This window comes from Melanostigma gelatinosum (assembly GCF_949748355.1).
Source record: "Melanostigma gelatinosum genome assembly, chromosome: 6".
NCBI lineage: Eukaryota > Metazoa > Chordata > Actinopteri > Perciformes > Zoarcidae > Melanostigma > Melanostigma gelatinosum.
Window position 1 is genome coordinate 17,683,957 of NC_136639.1, and position 16,689 is coordinate 17,700,645.

Here is a 16,689-nt window from a genome sequence, read left to right on the forward strand (position 1 = left end):
ATCAACTTTCTGAGGTCAAATATCTATGTCTAAACATGTTAAAAACATGTTTAAAAGAATCTGTAGAACTGTACAAGTCAATCTGTACACATTGAGACTGTCATCATCAACATTTGATGCAGCCAAGATATATATGCACTCAATGATTTTCTCACACCTCATTTACTGTATTACTTCACGTTCAAGGCAAGCTCATCAGTAACTTAACCCCTGAAGAGATTATACAATAGTGCAATAAAAATATTATAAATGATTATTTCGACAAGTCCCTAATAGGACAACAAAATGTAGCACATAGAGTTTAACTCTGCAGTCTGTGAAGATATTTTATATTTGTTATTTGAAGGCACTTCTATTCTAGGGATATGCATTGGAAAATAGCAGCAGCTATAAATGCTGTGATACATTGCATTGGAAAATTAAGTTGGTGGCCTTCAACAAACACCACACTAGTCATGAGCAGGCTAAACATCGAAGGGTCTCTACTTGATCAGAGATGCTTTAGTAACAGGACGGAGAGAGTCCTGTAGACTGCAGACACTTCAGACAGCAGAAATTACATGAAATTAAATACATGACATTACATTTTATGGATATGCATGACACCAGGTTACGATGACTAAGAACTGTTACGCTTGTAGTTTTTTCATGGGAGCTGCAGTTTTTTTCTGTGCTCACAATGTCATTTAATTTTGTTGAAATCGCAAAGGTTTCAATTTCTTGTGCCAAGTTCGGTGTGTGGATGGAGATTCGACTTAGAATATGTTAAGTGAACCCCAGAAACACGGAGGCTAGTCCCAATGTGACGCCACGACTCCCTTCCCGCATTCATCTCATCAGACACTCTTTTTAGAGGACAGCTCAGATGATTATTCAGAAATGTCACTCTTATTTAACTATATACTCTATTCCTTTCAAGAAAAGCCAGCATTCCCAAACTTGGTGCAGTCCAGGTACCACAGCATAAGAACAAAAGTGACTTAACTACAGTAAATAATTGTTTTTTTATGGCTCCTCAAACGCAACTTAAATGTTTAATTGCATCGCTTCAGCTGACTAAAATGACACTGTATCAGTAAATGAAAAGAGCAACATTATTATTTACTGACTATGAGGGCAGCAATGGTCATTTCACATCATGACTAAATAAACCTGACCAAGCAGAAGCTGTTTTATTTTTCCAGGTCCCAATTAAGAAATCCACTCAACACATACGACACAGTTTCTGCTGTTTTCCCATTCTGTTAGCCTCCTTAGAAGAGGTCCTTCACACCACGAGGCGCTACATTCCTGTGTGGCCACCGTGAACACTGCAAACACACACTCGTGCCAGCACAGAGCAGGGTTTTCCCCTGTTTTGCAAGTGTTGACAGAGCTATTCATCTTTGTCATGCAACCTCATCATTGACACCCAAACACCTCCAAAGTAAATGTATCTGTGCGACTGTGCATGTGTGCAAGAATAAAGCTGTCACTGTACTGTATGTTTACTCAGCTCTTCTATTTATCAATTTCTCAACTCAGGCTACTGGAGCAACACACAAGACCCCTGATACTCAAGACAAGTTTTAGCAATTAATCTCTATGTATGTTCGGGATTACTACATCGTTAATTAAGCACCTCGAACTACGATGGAATAACCTCCCGCTCTCTGTTTACAGTTTCAAGTGGAACAGGATCAGCTGTAAAGCATCAGCGCTAAACCTGATGAAGATGAATTACAAATGATCACTAATATAAAATCAAAAACTACAAATAGAAACCCTTCCTCAATCCCTGTTGTTGTACAACAAATGTGTGCTGGATCGTTCACACATATTTTACACATCCAGACAGCAACAGCGTGCTAAAGTATTGTCTTAAACTGTAGCTATCAACGGTTTCTAGTGCATAGAGTGGATTATACAGTATGTACAGCAGTTACTGCAACACACTATGTCTGTGCATGCATACTACTCAATATCTTTCTCTCTCTGTGGCTCTCTCTTCATCAGCACACACACACACACACACACACACACACACACAAACATTAAAGGGATCTAGAGAGTCTCAGGATGTTTGACAGACTACGCTCACAGTTTGCACCATGCGGTTGCCACAACAAACCTGGCAACCCAACTACTAGGCTGAACTAGCTCATACATTTTTTATTTTTGTGCAAGTTGAATTTCTTCAACACTGACTTAAATGTGGAAATACATGTTTAACGCTGCATCACACTGGAAAGGCCTGTACTCCAGTTTCCATGTGATGTGTTGACGAAATACAGGGTTCAATGAAACTCCATTGAATGCCCCTAAACTTGAAGAAACTGCAAAACAAAAGCTGCACTATAATAATCTTGGAAGTATCTCGATGTATTTCTGACACATATTTCTGCCTCTTGGCACCCAATCTTACTCTGTTCCAGCATATTTCTCTGAAGTCCAGTACTGATTCCGGCGATGCGTCCCCCATGTCCCACCAGCCGTACATAAACATCCCGCGCCGTGTGATTGGCTATGCGTAGATGCAGGCTCCGGCGTGTTGTTATCTTCACCCGGCACCTCAAGGCCTCAGACACTACTATGGATGATTCCCGTTCATCTGTAGACTCCCCTGGGTGGAATACTTCAAGAGGCCCGACCTGTCCCTCCTCCATCACCTCACCCTCAAGCCTCTCTGGGGTCACGTCCAGCCCGAGTCCCCCTGCCCTGCCCTGGCTCCCACAGCTCAGGGTGTCGACTGCGTTGGGTCGGTCGCCAACTACCAGCTCCAAACTGCTCTGCATGAGGCCGCCTCCAACATCACTGCTTTTTCTGTGCTCAAGAACCTCCATCATTCAGTCTGATGACAAACCTCAAACCCAGCTGTCGGTGGTTAGACCCCCACACCCCAACTGACCACGCTGCCAGCTGAGCTTCGGGGCCGGGACGGGGAGGAACACACACACACACACACACACACACACACACACACACACACACACACACACACACACACTGAGAGAGATGGTGAGAGACACGACACATTCTCTCTCTCTGAGATACAGAGACATGGCTGGCCCTCCAGTGAATGTCAGCGATGTTAACAAAGAGTGGAGGGGTATTAGAGGAGGATCAATCCCAGAGCTGCACTTTCTATATATAACCAGGTGGTCCTGGCAGCAGAGGGGCAGCTAATCTAACTCTGATTACAAAAGGGGCAGACCTGACTCAGGAAGGGATGTGGATCACTCTCTTTTCCTCTCTGCAAGTCTTTATTTATCTGTCTTTTCCTCCTGTCAAACACATTTATTTCTGTTTCACTCGACAGACAGAGACAAACGTCAGTCACTCAAATACATCTCTCTGAGCTAACATTTTATTACATACAGGCAAACTCAGACTGTGAAAGGACAAAGTGTAGCATTAAGATGAATTTAACTGTTCAGTAGTTTGCTTGAGGAAAAAGGAAGACTTGTTGCATCACTCCCAGGGTGCCTTTTGTTGTGTTTAGTGTGTTTAGCCGATGAAGTGATGATCAAATGTGAGACATGGAATATAAACTCTAATCCCCATGGAACATCCATGAGTGATACCCGTAGCCAAAACATGACCACTGTGTGTGTGTGCGTGTGTGTGTGTGTGTGTGTGTGTGTGTGGATTTTAGTAGATAAGAAGGGTACAGGCTGTACAAACAGAACAAGGTCAGCACTGACCTTGGGTCAGCTTCCTGTTTCTCCTCTAATGGCTGAGATTAGTGCTCTGAATATAGACGGTGATCCTAGACCATCTCGAGGACACTTTATCCCAAAGTCCTCGCAGCAGCCTTCTTAAAACAGTTTGACTGTTCAAAAGAGGGGTCGTTCTCGACACAAACTACTTTGGATGAACTGCTGAGACAAGGAATGATTTACTTGAAGGCATTCATGGAGTTGCACTCGCTGTTACACACAAAAAGTGAGAGAAGCACTTGTGTCATAAGCAACATTGCTCAAAAAGTGTGCAATGAAACGGTCAAGAGGGCGAGAGAGGTCTCCTACAATAGTAAAGCAGCAAAAACCTGCCTTCCTACATGAGCCATTGACAGCTTCTGGGCCCGTGTGCCGATATTTACACCACTTGTTATATTCCGCATGGTCATCTAACTTGTAATTTCCTAAATCTGGGTACCTCTAGGTTGACCTATAGGACCCATGAACAGAAAAATATGAATGTAGGATCCAAAACATTTCTAACAATATGCCTATTACTAATCCTTCACTGTTGCACAGTTCAACACATTTTTAAACAATAAACAACTAAATTGTTTTATATTTTATTGAGTAGCACACAACACAGAGTAGCAGGAACTGCAGTAGGACACAAGGCATTTTCAAATTGAATTGTGTGCCATTACTCAGACTGCATCATGTCAGTGGTGCATGAGGCCCGTGATTTGATGACTACCTCCTGCCCCTCCCAAAGCAACCAACGGAGACAGACGGGATGATTACTGCTGCACCACTTTGGCCATGAGCCAAGAAGAATTGATTTTTCTCTAAATGGGATGAGGGAAGAGGAGAGAAAGACATCGATAGGAGGAGAGGCGGAGAAAGTGAGGCGATGGCCGTCAATTCTATCAGATGAGGCGCGAGAGAGAGAGAGAGAGAGAGAGAGAAGCCCATCAAGAGTTTGAAGAGGGTGGTGGCAGAACAGTATGATTGAACTGTACATGTGTGGAGGCCTAAGGGCCACGGGTCGGGTTGATGTGTGAGAATGAAGGAGCGAGGAAGGAAGGAAGTGTGTAAAAGGTAGGAGGGAAGGAGTTAGGCACCCGGAGAGGAGGAAAGGATAAAAGGTTGAGTCCTGTGGCGTGTGGAGGGGATGGATGGATGCGTGAAGATACAACATAGCAGACATAACTCAGTAGTAATGACAGGCTGTTTGCAACACACACACACACACACACACACACACACACACACACACACACACACACACACACACACACACACACACACACACACACACACACACACACACACACACACATTTACCTTCTCTTCCACCTCTTTATCTCTAATTTCTTCTGTAATATACCCTCAAATTTGTCTTACATTCCCCCTCACTTTCTCCTGTTATGCTTTGCCACACTCACTCCTCCCTCCTCTACATCCTTGTTTCCAGCTTGAGCCTGTGGACCACATCCTTCCAAATCTTCGCTCATCTCTTCAGCCCTACAGTCCATTTTCTCCTCTCTCATGTTTTCTACATCTCTGGTAACTCCTCTCTCTACATCCCGGCTCTCGTTTTCTCTTGTGTAATCTCACCATGAGTTCTTTCCTACCTGCTTCCTCCTCACTAACAATAAGATTTATGCTGTAATCAGATAATAGGTCGCAGCGGAGAGTGTCAGGATTAATAACGGAGAGAAAAACTTGACAGAGAATTACGAAAACATGCAAAAAATGTCACGAGGGAAACATTAAAACCCACAGTGGTGTGAGTACTTTCTATAAAACCACATACATCTACTAAGGGAAGGTGGTGTACTGGGAAAAGAACACTTAAATACTAACTGCTTGATTGGGTTACTCTGAAATGGGAAATACATTTTCCAATAATAAATGAATAATTCATTAATTATTACCTGCGTTTACATGAAGCTTCTCTTTTCCAAAAAAATCCTGTCTTCAGGATCATTACTACTACTACTATGAATAAAACGAATACGAATGCTAATACTAATAATAATAATAATGGAGCTAGTAATGATGATAATAATACAAATATTGTTTTTATAGTTCGTTCCAAGGGACCCAAGGAAGCTTTACTGTACATATATGAAGGCAGAATAAATAACACACAAACAGAAAATAATGCTAAAATAGGACAAAACAGAAGCGAGAAGTGTAATTCATGGAAGTGCATACGCACTCACACACCCATGTACACAGAGTCCACTGTCAATTTGCAGACAATATGGTTGCGCATGCGTGCTAAACACTTCGCAATTATAATGCAAACACTGAATATTCACATGTACCAATATACAGAAAAATCACAACAACTAAAGGATTGCATCGTGCACACAGAACCACACAAGGCCTTAAACAGAGACAGACCTTTTGGAGCCAAACAAATGCCTTCTAATTGAGTTTTCCGTAACGATAACATAAAGTCAGACACAAGGAGACAAAGACACACACAGGCATGGTGGTAAACTCAGGGAGGATCATGGGAAGGGTATTTTTAGCGTGCTGCGATTGGTGTCTCCAGGGAGACAAGACTCATGGAGGGATGGGAGCATCAGCTGCTCAATTAACGCTTTCTGTCTGAGGGTTGTGTATGTGCATGTGCATCTTCATACACAAGGGACACCCATGTGACTCTCCAGAGGTCTAAGGCAGAAGGGCATGTTGTGTGTGTGTGTGTGTGTGTGTAGAGTGAGTAACATCCTACCAGTGTCTGTAGCCGTCTCTTCATATTCGTTGGTGGAGGGCAGTGCAGGTACCAGTGGCTCCATGTTCATGATGAGGTTTTTATGGCTAAGAGAGTTAAAACTTCGACTCTGACCAAACTGGGCTCTGAAAACACAAACATCAACTACACTGACTGCTTTGTGCGTTACGTTGAGGTGTGTGTTGTCTTGCATATTGAAAGCACATCTGCTCTAGTTTCACAGTCTTTCCTTGCACATTTTGAGTTCCATAACTGGATGATAGTTAGATCTGTATTTGTAATATCCCGCTGTGGGAGGGTATTACTGCAAACAGGCAATAGCGTCATTTTCTAACTGTGTAAGGGAGTTCAGTGTGTTTGTCCTTTTCACTTGTCCTTACCTGCGAACGTCTGGTGGCTCTCTCTGAATCTTCGAGCTGGCTTCTATCACCTCCTTTGAAACTCTTCCGCTAACAGGGACAAACACACATTCGTTATAAGTAAGAAAAGTGTTTAATTTTTCAAAACTCTACTGAACAACATTTAAAAATAAAAGGATTAAAACAGCAGAAGAAAATGTTTGTAATATCTACTTAAACTCGCAGGCTCAGGATGAAATTGTGTTGAAGACTCAAACTGGAACGGGAAGCCAGTGAAAAGCTGCTAAAATCAGTATGACGCTTGTCTTTGTGTCTATGTCAAGTTGAAGACAAGAAAGTCTCACTGATAAGACAACATCATGATGAGACACGTGATTTTTCATCTGTGTTTTGCAGTTGTTGCATAATCGGTGCTGCTGAGCAGGCAGATTCCTGCCAGCATGGTCAGTAGCTCCGTTAATCTGATGTTTGGCCGACTGGAGTTCTGGACTCTGAGTCAGCAGACTCCACCATCCCACCCTTTAGTCTGTTGTTGCTGAGATTGATGGCTAGGTTGTAAGTAAGCCGGTGAGATGAAACATCTGGCGTTGTAGTCATCCAGTTGTGGATAGAGTGACAACAATACTGTGTGCTGTAAAATGTGCGTCTGTGCTGTAAAATGCTGTACAAGGAACCATGATCGTCTGTTCCAATAGGATGAAGATCTGATCTGTTCTGCTTTATAAAACCTGGCTCCGTTTGCATTTGCACAAATGATCAACAAACTCCATCATATGCTATTACTCATCATTGAGCCCTTGAGCCAGACGGCTTTAGCTAGCTGATGAAATGGAGCAGACTGAAATGTAATGCTGGTAATGCTGGCCTATGCACATTTCTCAGGTTAGTGCACAAGGTGAAGCATAATTAAAAGTAGATTGATGGAGTAGTTGAGTGTTGACCTGCTGATGAATTGTGGGTAAATTTGTGTTTTTAAAATCTCTCTAGGGGTTATTTCTGACTCTGTGGCCCAATCCCAATCTCCACCCTCACGGACTCACAGACTTTGAGGCGCACTCCCGCGAAGTCCGTGAGGGTTTAGTGATGTCCCACTGGCCAATCATCGAGTGTTTGAGGCTCTCTGGCAGACATGTTGAGCCCTTTATGAACCCTTTCCGTAAATCAGCATGGTATGCTGACTTTGCCGAAGGGAATTACCCACAAATCATTGCAATGTGACGTCAAACACGGGGTAACCAGTGGACGCATGGAACAGTACAAAAAAAGGGAAACAAAGAGGACGGCTCAGTGTTCAGCCTGTCATATTCAATTTAATCAGATGGAGGTTAAAGATGGAACAAAAAATAAACATGAAATCAGAGGATATTCATTTATTTATTCATCAAATATTTGATTTTGTCATTGAAGCCGTTTTGACAAAAACGAGTAAATAGATGATATGAAGTTAGATCTCATCTTGTGAGGAAAGAGTCTGGAAGATGTTCAAATCAGGGAGTACGAAGTATAAAATAAATACACACAATTATACATCACATTTTTTGTCGTTTTCATGGTAGGCTAATGTGATATGTTGCAGCAAAGTGCTGTCCCATTCCTATTTACACCATTTCAAGCCCTCGCAGTCTCTCACACTCACACACTTACGTCAGTAAGTCCTCGAGGGTTCAGGGTTTGAGGCTTTAGGGGGGACATTGGGACTGGGCCTATATCTTTCATCGCCCCCTTTCCTTTGACATACAGCACACATCTGTTGTGGTCAAAATTCTGTCTGTCATTGTATTGTGTGTCAAAGAAAAAGAAGAAGTCTGCCTTCTCTTCTGAAAACTCACTTGAATACCGTCTCACCTGTATCTGAACCGGCTGCCTTTGAAGAAGATGGTACTGCTGGAAACTGTCTTTATCTGACTTGACTTTGCACACCTGTCAGCGAGAGGGAGGAAGAAACAAAAATAGATGCAAACACAGAACTTAATTATTACAAAGCATCTGATGCTCAAACACTGAACATTCTTGTTGAAACATTTTTGTTTGCGACTGTAACATTAACCGTGTGCACTGACCGCCCTCTTAAGGAGCAAAAGAGGTGTTTCAATGTGTACCATTTTAAAAACTCGTAAATCAAACAAACCTTCATGTTTGGTTCAGGATCATTTATCATGCAGCAGAGATGGTGGAGTATAGACAAACACCTCTGCTCTGCTTAGTGTGTGTGTGTGTGTGTGTGTGTGTGTGTGTGTGTGTGTGTGTGTGTCTGTGTGTGTGAGAGAGAGAGATAGAGGACCTACAGTATGTTAGCTAAGCTTTTCTTGGCTGCCATTTACAAACTCAATTCACTCTGATTTGATTAAGCGGCGCTCATGTTTGTCCGACATCCGAGATGACATCCCCTCCCTCTCTGTCCGCCTCTCAGAGACACATGAGCTGCTGTCATTAAGAAGTCAATATCCAGGGTTAGACAGGCGAGGGCTGTTATGAGAACGCTTTCATGACTTTATCACAATGTTGTCTTTTTGTCAACACGATGACACAATCTGTGTGAAAACTCGTTCATTGTAGTAGCATATTAAATATTAAAGCAAAGGAAAATTTTATATTTCAAAACTAAAACATGTTCATTTAATTGCCTTCATGGGATCTGTTCTGTTCTATCTCACCACAAGGTCCATTCAAGGGCCACGCTGTCTAGAGCGGTTGTCTGTGTCACACAATCTTCCTCTTGGCCGGCTGTCTATGGAATTTCAGATGTTTCAATTTTACATTCTAGGAACTTCTCGTCCATGTTGGTAGGGCTGCAACTGAAGATTATTTTCATTATCAATTCATCAGATTATTCTTTAAACTAATTGTTTCCAAAACCCAAAGATATTAAGTTTACTGTGATGGAAGAGAAGGCAAAGCAGCAAATTAGAAAAGCTGGAATCAAGTATTGTTCAGCATTTTTGTTTGAAAATTGACTTTTTTTTACGATTTATCAAAATTGTTAGAGATTGATTTACTGTTGATGAACTAATCGATTAATCCACTCATCGTGTCAGCTCTACTTGTTGGTTTAAAGATTAAGACTGAGAGTTCATTCATGATCTTGGAAACAGGCAGCGGTTTACAAAACAATGTATCAAGGCTCATTGTGATCTGATCGCTCAAGGTTTTCAGAAGAGAAGGAGGTATAGTTTAAGTCTTATAAAACGGTTGGAATGTTTTGTGCAACATACTAACATCTTCCACTGTTGTATAACTATGAAGTATGATTTATGCTGTGCTGATAATCCCACTGAAAAACACATTTTGTTTGCTCGCAACCTTGACACAACCATGACCACTAACACTCCATTCTCCCACTTTCGCCTTCACCCCAAGCCTGTTTCCATTCCCGACACGCTGGCAGCGTCAATAGTCTCCGTGAATTCAGAGCGACGACCTCGGAGTGCTCAGCTGCTCCCCCAGTGAAGGACAGCAGCATATTGTAGCAGAGCCACACAGAGAGGCAGGGAAATCATTTGAACAGAGTGATAATGTGCTAAAAGTCAAGGTGGGACATGAAGGAAAGCAAATTGTTGCCACTTGTGAGTAAGAAAATGACAAATCATAGAGGTACAGTCCTATTTTAAGATAATATTTAAATATATTTAAAAACTGCTGTAACAGTTACCAATTATATCAGTGCCATTTCAGTTAAATATGTATACAAATGTGATAATGTATTTATGTTATGTATATTTTCTTTTTTCTCAACAATTAGTTCTGGTCATTGTGTGGTGAAATAATGCCCAAGCGTCTCGAGTTCAAGAGCAGCTCAATAAATTCCCTGGATGTGTGTGTGTGTGTGTGTGTGTGTGTTTGTGTAACTTAGGCAACCTTTTGGGACACATTTCAAACGAACCAGTTAATTGGGCATGACTTGTCTAATTGGGGACAAAAGCCATGTTCCCAGCTAGGAAAAAGCTGATTTTTGCATCATTGGGGAAGGTTAGGGTGAGGTTAAGTCTCCAAGAAATGAATGAAAGTCAATGGAATGCCCCCAAAACACGCCTCTGTGTGTGTGTGTGTGTGTGTGTGTGTGTGTGTGTGTGTGTGTGTGTGTGTGTGTGTGTGGACGCACTTGTAAAAGGCTTGGTTCTCCACCCCGCACTTCCATAAGTGCTTACACGCAGCAGGGGTCGAGGTGTGAAATGTCAACACCAGTTTCTTCTGCACAGAAAAGGACAAAGACAGAGAGACAGAGAGGGAGAAGGCGAGGATGAGAAATGAGATGAGCAAGAAGTGAGAATAAGGACCAGAGAAGTGCTGAACACCATGAGGGGGAGCTGTGCAAAATGCTGACCCACCGACCTGAAGTCATAAGCTTTGACGACGTAAGGCAGATATAGTGATTTAGCCACAGTGTTTAGCAGTAAAAGCGCTTGTAGCTTGCAGAACATAGTTTTTTGTTGTGGACAAGAAGGAGAGATATATTCCTGATGAATGCTGCTCAACAACAGGGGTGGAGGGTGTGCGAGAGAGGGAACACTGAGATCAATAACACGAGAATGCACTGATCCAATTTGTGTCCTTTGCTAAAGCCCCCTAGTCAGCCATATTGCTTATCCCCCTCAGTGTCACACATCAGTCATATTAGGTATGTAGTTGTGATTTACACACATGTGCTGCAGTGGCCATGTGTGTGTCAGCGTGGGTGTGGTCATACATGTGTAGAAGTACCAGAACTCCATGTTCAAAAATGATGATAAAACTGTCTTTGGTCCCACTTTGGCTGGTATGCAAAAGTACTGTTACACAATGACGTGATGTTTCGTGATGCCGATTTAACTGCTCCTAAACTACATATACTATCGTATTAGTTACGGACATTCTGCATTCTGTTTTAATGGTATGCACTTATTTGCAAGCTAGTTTTCAATTGCTATCACCCGGCGTATGGTCAAAACCATTTAAAATAACCGTTAACATTTTATTTCTTGGGTCACCAATAAGTAACGAAGGGAAAATGATCCAATAGATCGAACTGCATTTCAAGCAAATGTTACAGTAATAAAGCCATGGAAAGTTCAGCTCAAAGTGGGACAGTTAAGTTCATGTGTTCCAGGCTCAATAACAGAGGTGAGGGCAAAGAGTGAAGTCATGCAGTGACCTGTCACACAGTGGAAGACGACACATAAATACACTCATTTAAATCCTGATAAAATACAGTGACAAATGTAAGTATATACAGTATACACACAAGCACACACACACATATCAAGACAAAGTCAAAATGAAGAAATCAATAACTTTCTCAAGACAACGTCTGACATTAAATACATGGACAGAGATATAGATTATGTCATTTAATATTGCATAATCTATAGTTTCCTAATGGAGCTTATCTTAATCTTACAATGTAACTATGGACAGGAATGCTAATATAAATTTCAAACATAGAGCAGAATATTTTTATTGACAATGAATCAAAATAATCGTTGACACACAACAGCTAAACATAATTGGACAAAAAAATGAACTGAATGAAATGACATAGAAAACGTTTTTATAAAGTGATACAAAACAAAATGATACAAACAGATGAGGAAAACACGAAACAATGAAAACGGTTTCTCCAATCATAAAGTGAGGTGAGGGCAGGACTGTGGGGAGAGGCGTCAAATTGTTTTGTGCTGCGATTATTTCTAATATTTACTCACCAGTGACGACTATGTTTACACACAGAGAGAAGAGACAGAAACACAAAGATAAAACTGCATCTTCAGCCATTCATGAGCGAGCCACAGACAGACAGACGGACAAAGTTAAGCAGAGATGAGAGAGCAGGTTTGAACTTCTGTCATGAAGAGAATAGTTGTGAGATTGATTGGCTGATTGATTGGCTGATTAAAGAGCAACCTGGCTTACAGTGAGGACCAAATGTTTTTAAGGCGCCTGACTGAATCAATACGGGTTAATGTGGGAGTCAAACAGCAATACGAGACACAAGCAGCTTTTTCAAAAATAAAGATGGTATGCACATTTATGAGGCACAATGCACCACAATTGCTGCTCAGAATCTACCACAGCTCTGGACTGGAAGACAAACACCGAGTGTACAGATGCAACATGTGTCCCAAATGCAAGAAACCTGTATTAGTTGTAACTTGTAAAGTGTGTGTCAGGAACTGCTGTGTCACTTTCAAAGATGTCCTGCCATTTATATTTGTCAAAGATGTTGGACGTTGTCCGAACATGGATGTAGTGAAGGAGTCTCATATTTGGGCCACAGCGGACACACGATGTGAGTGAGGAGGTTAGTCGAAACACACCCACCATCCTGTTACAGTGAATCCTGCCTGTTAAGGTGATCTGAAACAGCGACACACACATATAAAGTGTGTGTGATGGTGGACAGGATTGCGTAGACGAACAGTTTCATAGCACAGTTACCGGATGTAACCATTACACAGATGAGGAAAGGGAAAAGGGAATGAGAGAAGGAAAGAGGATATAGAGTGGACAGTACTTGGAGGGCAACTAACACGAAACTGAATCCAAATGAACACAGATGGAAACTGTGCAGCTTTTTCCAGAAGTGGGCAGCATGATGATGACGACAAGACTTCACAAGTCATCATCATGACGGAGGAAACTACACAGCATGTTGTATTCTTCACGTTTGCCCTTTAGAGGTGAGAGAGCGTGCGGGAGGAGACGCTGTACTCACCTCTTTCTGGATTCCGATGACGTAAAAGGTTTTCCCTTCGAACTTCAGCTTGCTAACATCAGCCCTGCAAAGAACCATCATATTATGACTCAGAAATGAATACGTGATAAAACAAAGTTTTATTTCACTACTTTTTTATTTGAATTTCAGGTTAAAATTGTCACCAAAGCATATAATCATTTTATAAAATATTTGGCATTATTATAGATTCAATCATCAGTACATCGAGTAAGCTAGTTAGAAATTGTGCGGCCACGGCCAGCTGCAACATCAAATACCCACAAACATCAATGCATTCCAACAACAGAACATGTATACTAGTTTAACAATCTACATAAAGTACATCAGGTTGTTAATACTCATGTACTGTAAGTGTGAATGCAGAGGTATTCCTTCTTTTAGTCAAGTAAAGGATCTAAATACTTTACCGACTCCTGCCTATCAACAACACATGCAAAAGTGTATTTGTAGTTTTTACTGCATGGTGTACCAGAGTACTTTATCGTTTACAGTTCCAATGTACAACCAATAAAACCATTGCCAGATGCTGCGACATTTTCTCAGCAAATGATTGAGGCACGGTCAACATGAGGTTTCATTGACTTTAACTTGTGTGTTAAAAAGCTAAATAATTAAATATTCATCTTATGAATCATACATACAGGAACTGATTTGGTCACCGTGCAAGGGGACAAAGCTCTGCCACCACAACTTAAGTCAAAGGCCATCTTTTTGAATTGCCCTTATTAATTATTTTACTCAGCTCCGTGATAATGACATGAAACGTAGACAGAGTGTGTTATGATTCGATTTGATAGAGGCTACACATTTAATTTCCATGCTTACAGATTTATATTAAAGAATTTGGGACACATGTGTACCATTTGAGGAGGTGGATCCTCTTGTTTCCCTGGAAGACCACAAAACCTGTGACTGTGAACCCGAGAAAGGCTGTGGAGCCTGTGAAATCCTGCAAACACACACACACACACACACACACACACACACACATACACACATGCAGAGTGAGCAGCAGCCCACAGTATTATGGGATACAGGTGGATTAACAGCGGGGAGGCGAGTGGGCCATTAATAACCTCCATGGTAATGGCACCTACACTGATTCACTTGTTTGTTTCAAACTTCAACCCCATAATTTGCATCAACAACAAGACCTCGAAAACACAAAACAGGTATCTCTGTATGTAAAGTGCGGTTTGTCTCTGGTGAGGCAAAACGAAACCCATTCCGACTCACGAGTAAGAAAAGGCCACAATATGTTCCTGTCACTCTGCCGCATCGTTGTTTATCATCTGTGCCTCTCTATAATCACTCTTTCTCCCTCTGTGTTCCCAACAGTTTCTCTGATTCTTGATCTCCACAGATCTGCATATGTGTGACGCAATAACAGCCATTTCCAGCAAAACTAATTAAAAAGCAGCCCCACTGGCGAGAGGCGAGCAGATAAAGGGGATCTTCTCCAAAAGACAGAATTTAAATATCTTGTTGATCTGCTCAGCATGCTTTGATACGCCTGTCCATGGGAGGGTGGCCCTATTTCACACTCTGACCGGGCGGAGCCTGAGCAGAGAGGGCGAGAATGAACGGATAGCGAGATGCAAAAACAATACTTTTCTTTGTCAGATTCAGTCTGTTTCAACTATCACAATTGTACAAAAAGAAACACAAAGAGAAAAGCACAAGCAGTCAGTATGACAGTAGAAAGCAAGGGGCACGTTTCAGTGTCAAATGAAGCACAACACCAAAAGTAAGATGGAGCCAATGACTATCACTTGACGAGAACAACTGCCCCAATGACTTTGTCCATTAATAAATGTGTGTAAATTATCATATAAAAGCCATTATGTACAAAGGCGTGATGTTTATATTTCATACATAAACATACAGTACATACTGAAAACACAGAGAGGGACAGAGAACAACTTGTGACAAAGGTGGACACATGAGGCAGTGAGACGTTTGATCAATATAATGCAACTATAATTTGTCTAAATAACTGAGGCGTGGGAATAAATGATGGCAACATTAATACATTTTGATAAGAGGGACCATGTCAACATCAACAACACCTGCATTGATTCTCCACGATAGTTACCTTGCATGGGTGAGGGTCAACTCCATACGTCTCAAGGCTGTGAGACCTTTGGAGCATGTTCAACTCAGCAAATGCAGCACACTGGCCCCTAAAAGAGAGGAGACAAGAGGAGAGCTTTATTTTAAATTCAGTACGCTACGTTATGAAAACCGCACAAGTATGTTGCTGTGTTGATTGAATTGATCTTTAAAAATGGCAAGTATAGTCTACAGTTGATCTATTCATTCCACTACTTTGTATAATAGCAGCATGGACTAACTATGAACTGTGATGAGCCACTGTGCCTGAGGTGGATATTGTTGTGGTATTGTGCGACATACAGTATAAGCACATTTGAGCAAGTTATTACATTTGCCCCAGTTTTTGATCATCTGTAAACATTTCGCAAAAACGTATTAACAGAAGAAGAACTTGCTCATTTCTTTTTGTGCTGGAAAGTCAAGACACTGAGTGATGTACGATGATACTCTTCCTTACACCAGACAAAGAAATCAACCTGATAGTACACACATACATTCGAGTAAACGTCATTAAAGAACTGCTTGAAAAGACAACTCACAGACACACACAGTGCAACCCACCCCATGTGTAAATCACCTGAAGTGCGTTCCTACGGCTCAGTGGTAATCTACATGCTCTTAATCCTGCCCGGCAGACCCATTGGGGCAGACAGAGGGCACTTGGCATCATGCGCCTCTGTGCTGTGGGAAATGAAGGATTTGTCTTTGATGTTTCAATAATCGCTGCGAGTGTGACGGTCACAAACCCAACAACATCACTCATGAGCTGCAGCGATGATCCGAATAAACACCCCGAGGGAGAGGGTTTATGTATAGATTACTGTCTGTCGTGATCTTATCATTTAGGAAGTTATTCTGTCGGTGCAGAGTACAGAGTAAGACTGACGTTTCAACATATTTTCATTTCATTTATTTTCATCATCATATTTCTGCAGCAGCCTCTGCGTGCATTAGTCTCCTGCTTTATTCTCTCATTGCATTATTTTGCTTTAAGTTGATGCCTATCTTGGCACCTGGTCTGTGAACTCCTCTTGCCCGCTAAACCGTCACTGCTGTTACTCCACGTAGTTATATTTGTACAAATAAAATATTTATATT

At 41.6% G+C, this 16,689-nt stretch overlaps 1 protein-coding gene across 1 annotated transcript in view; it reads right to left on the reverse strand.

The window, feature by feature from the left end:
• frmd3 (FERM domain containing 3) overlaps positions 1–16,689 on the reverse strand; it is a gene marked incomplete at both ends in the record, with an annotated part of 46,867 nt that overhangs the window by 3,937 nt on the left and 26,241 nt on the right. The window contains 8 exons of the mRNA XM_079269927.1: positions 6,409–6,533; positions 6,789–6,857; positions 8,613–8,687; positions 10,867–10,955; positions 13,062–13,097; positions 13,456–13,519; positions 14,337–14,425; positions 15,572–15,659. Of these exons, the coding sequence (XP_079126053.1) occupies positions 6,409–6,533; positions 6,789–6,857; positions 8,613–8,687; positions 10,867–10,955; positions 13,062–13,097; positions 13,456–13,519; positions 14,337–14,425; positions 15,572–15,659 (635 nt within the window). The remainder of the gene's footprint in view (positions 1–6,408; positions 6,534–6,788; positions 6,858–8,612; positions 8,688–10,866; positions 10,956–13,061; positions 13,098–13,455; positions 13,520–14,336; positions 14,426–15,571; positions 15,660–16,689) is intronic.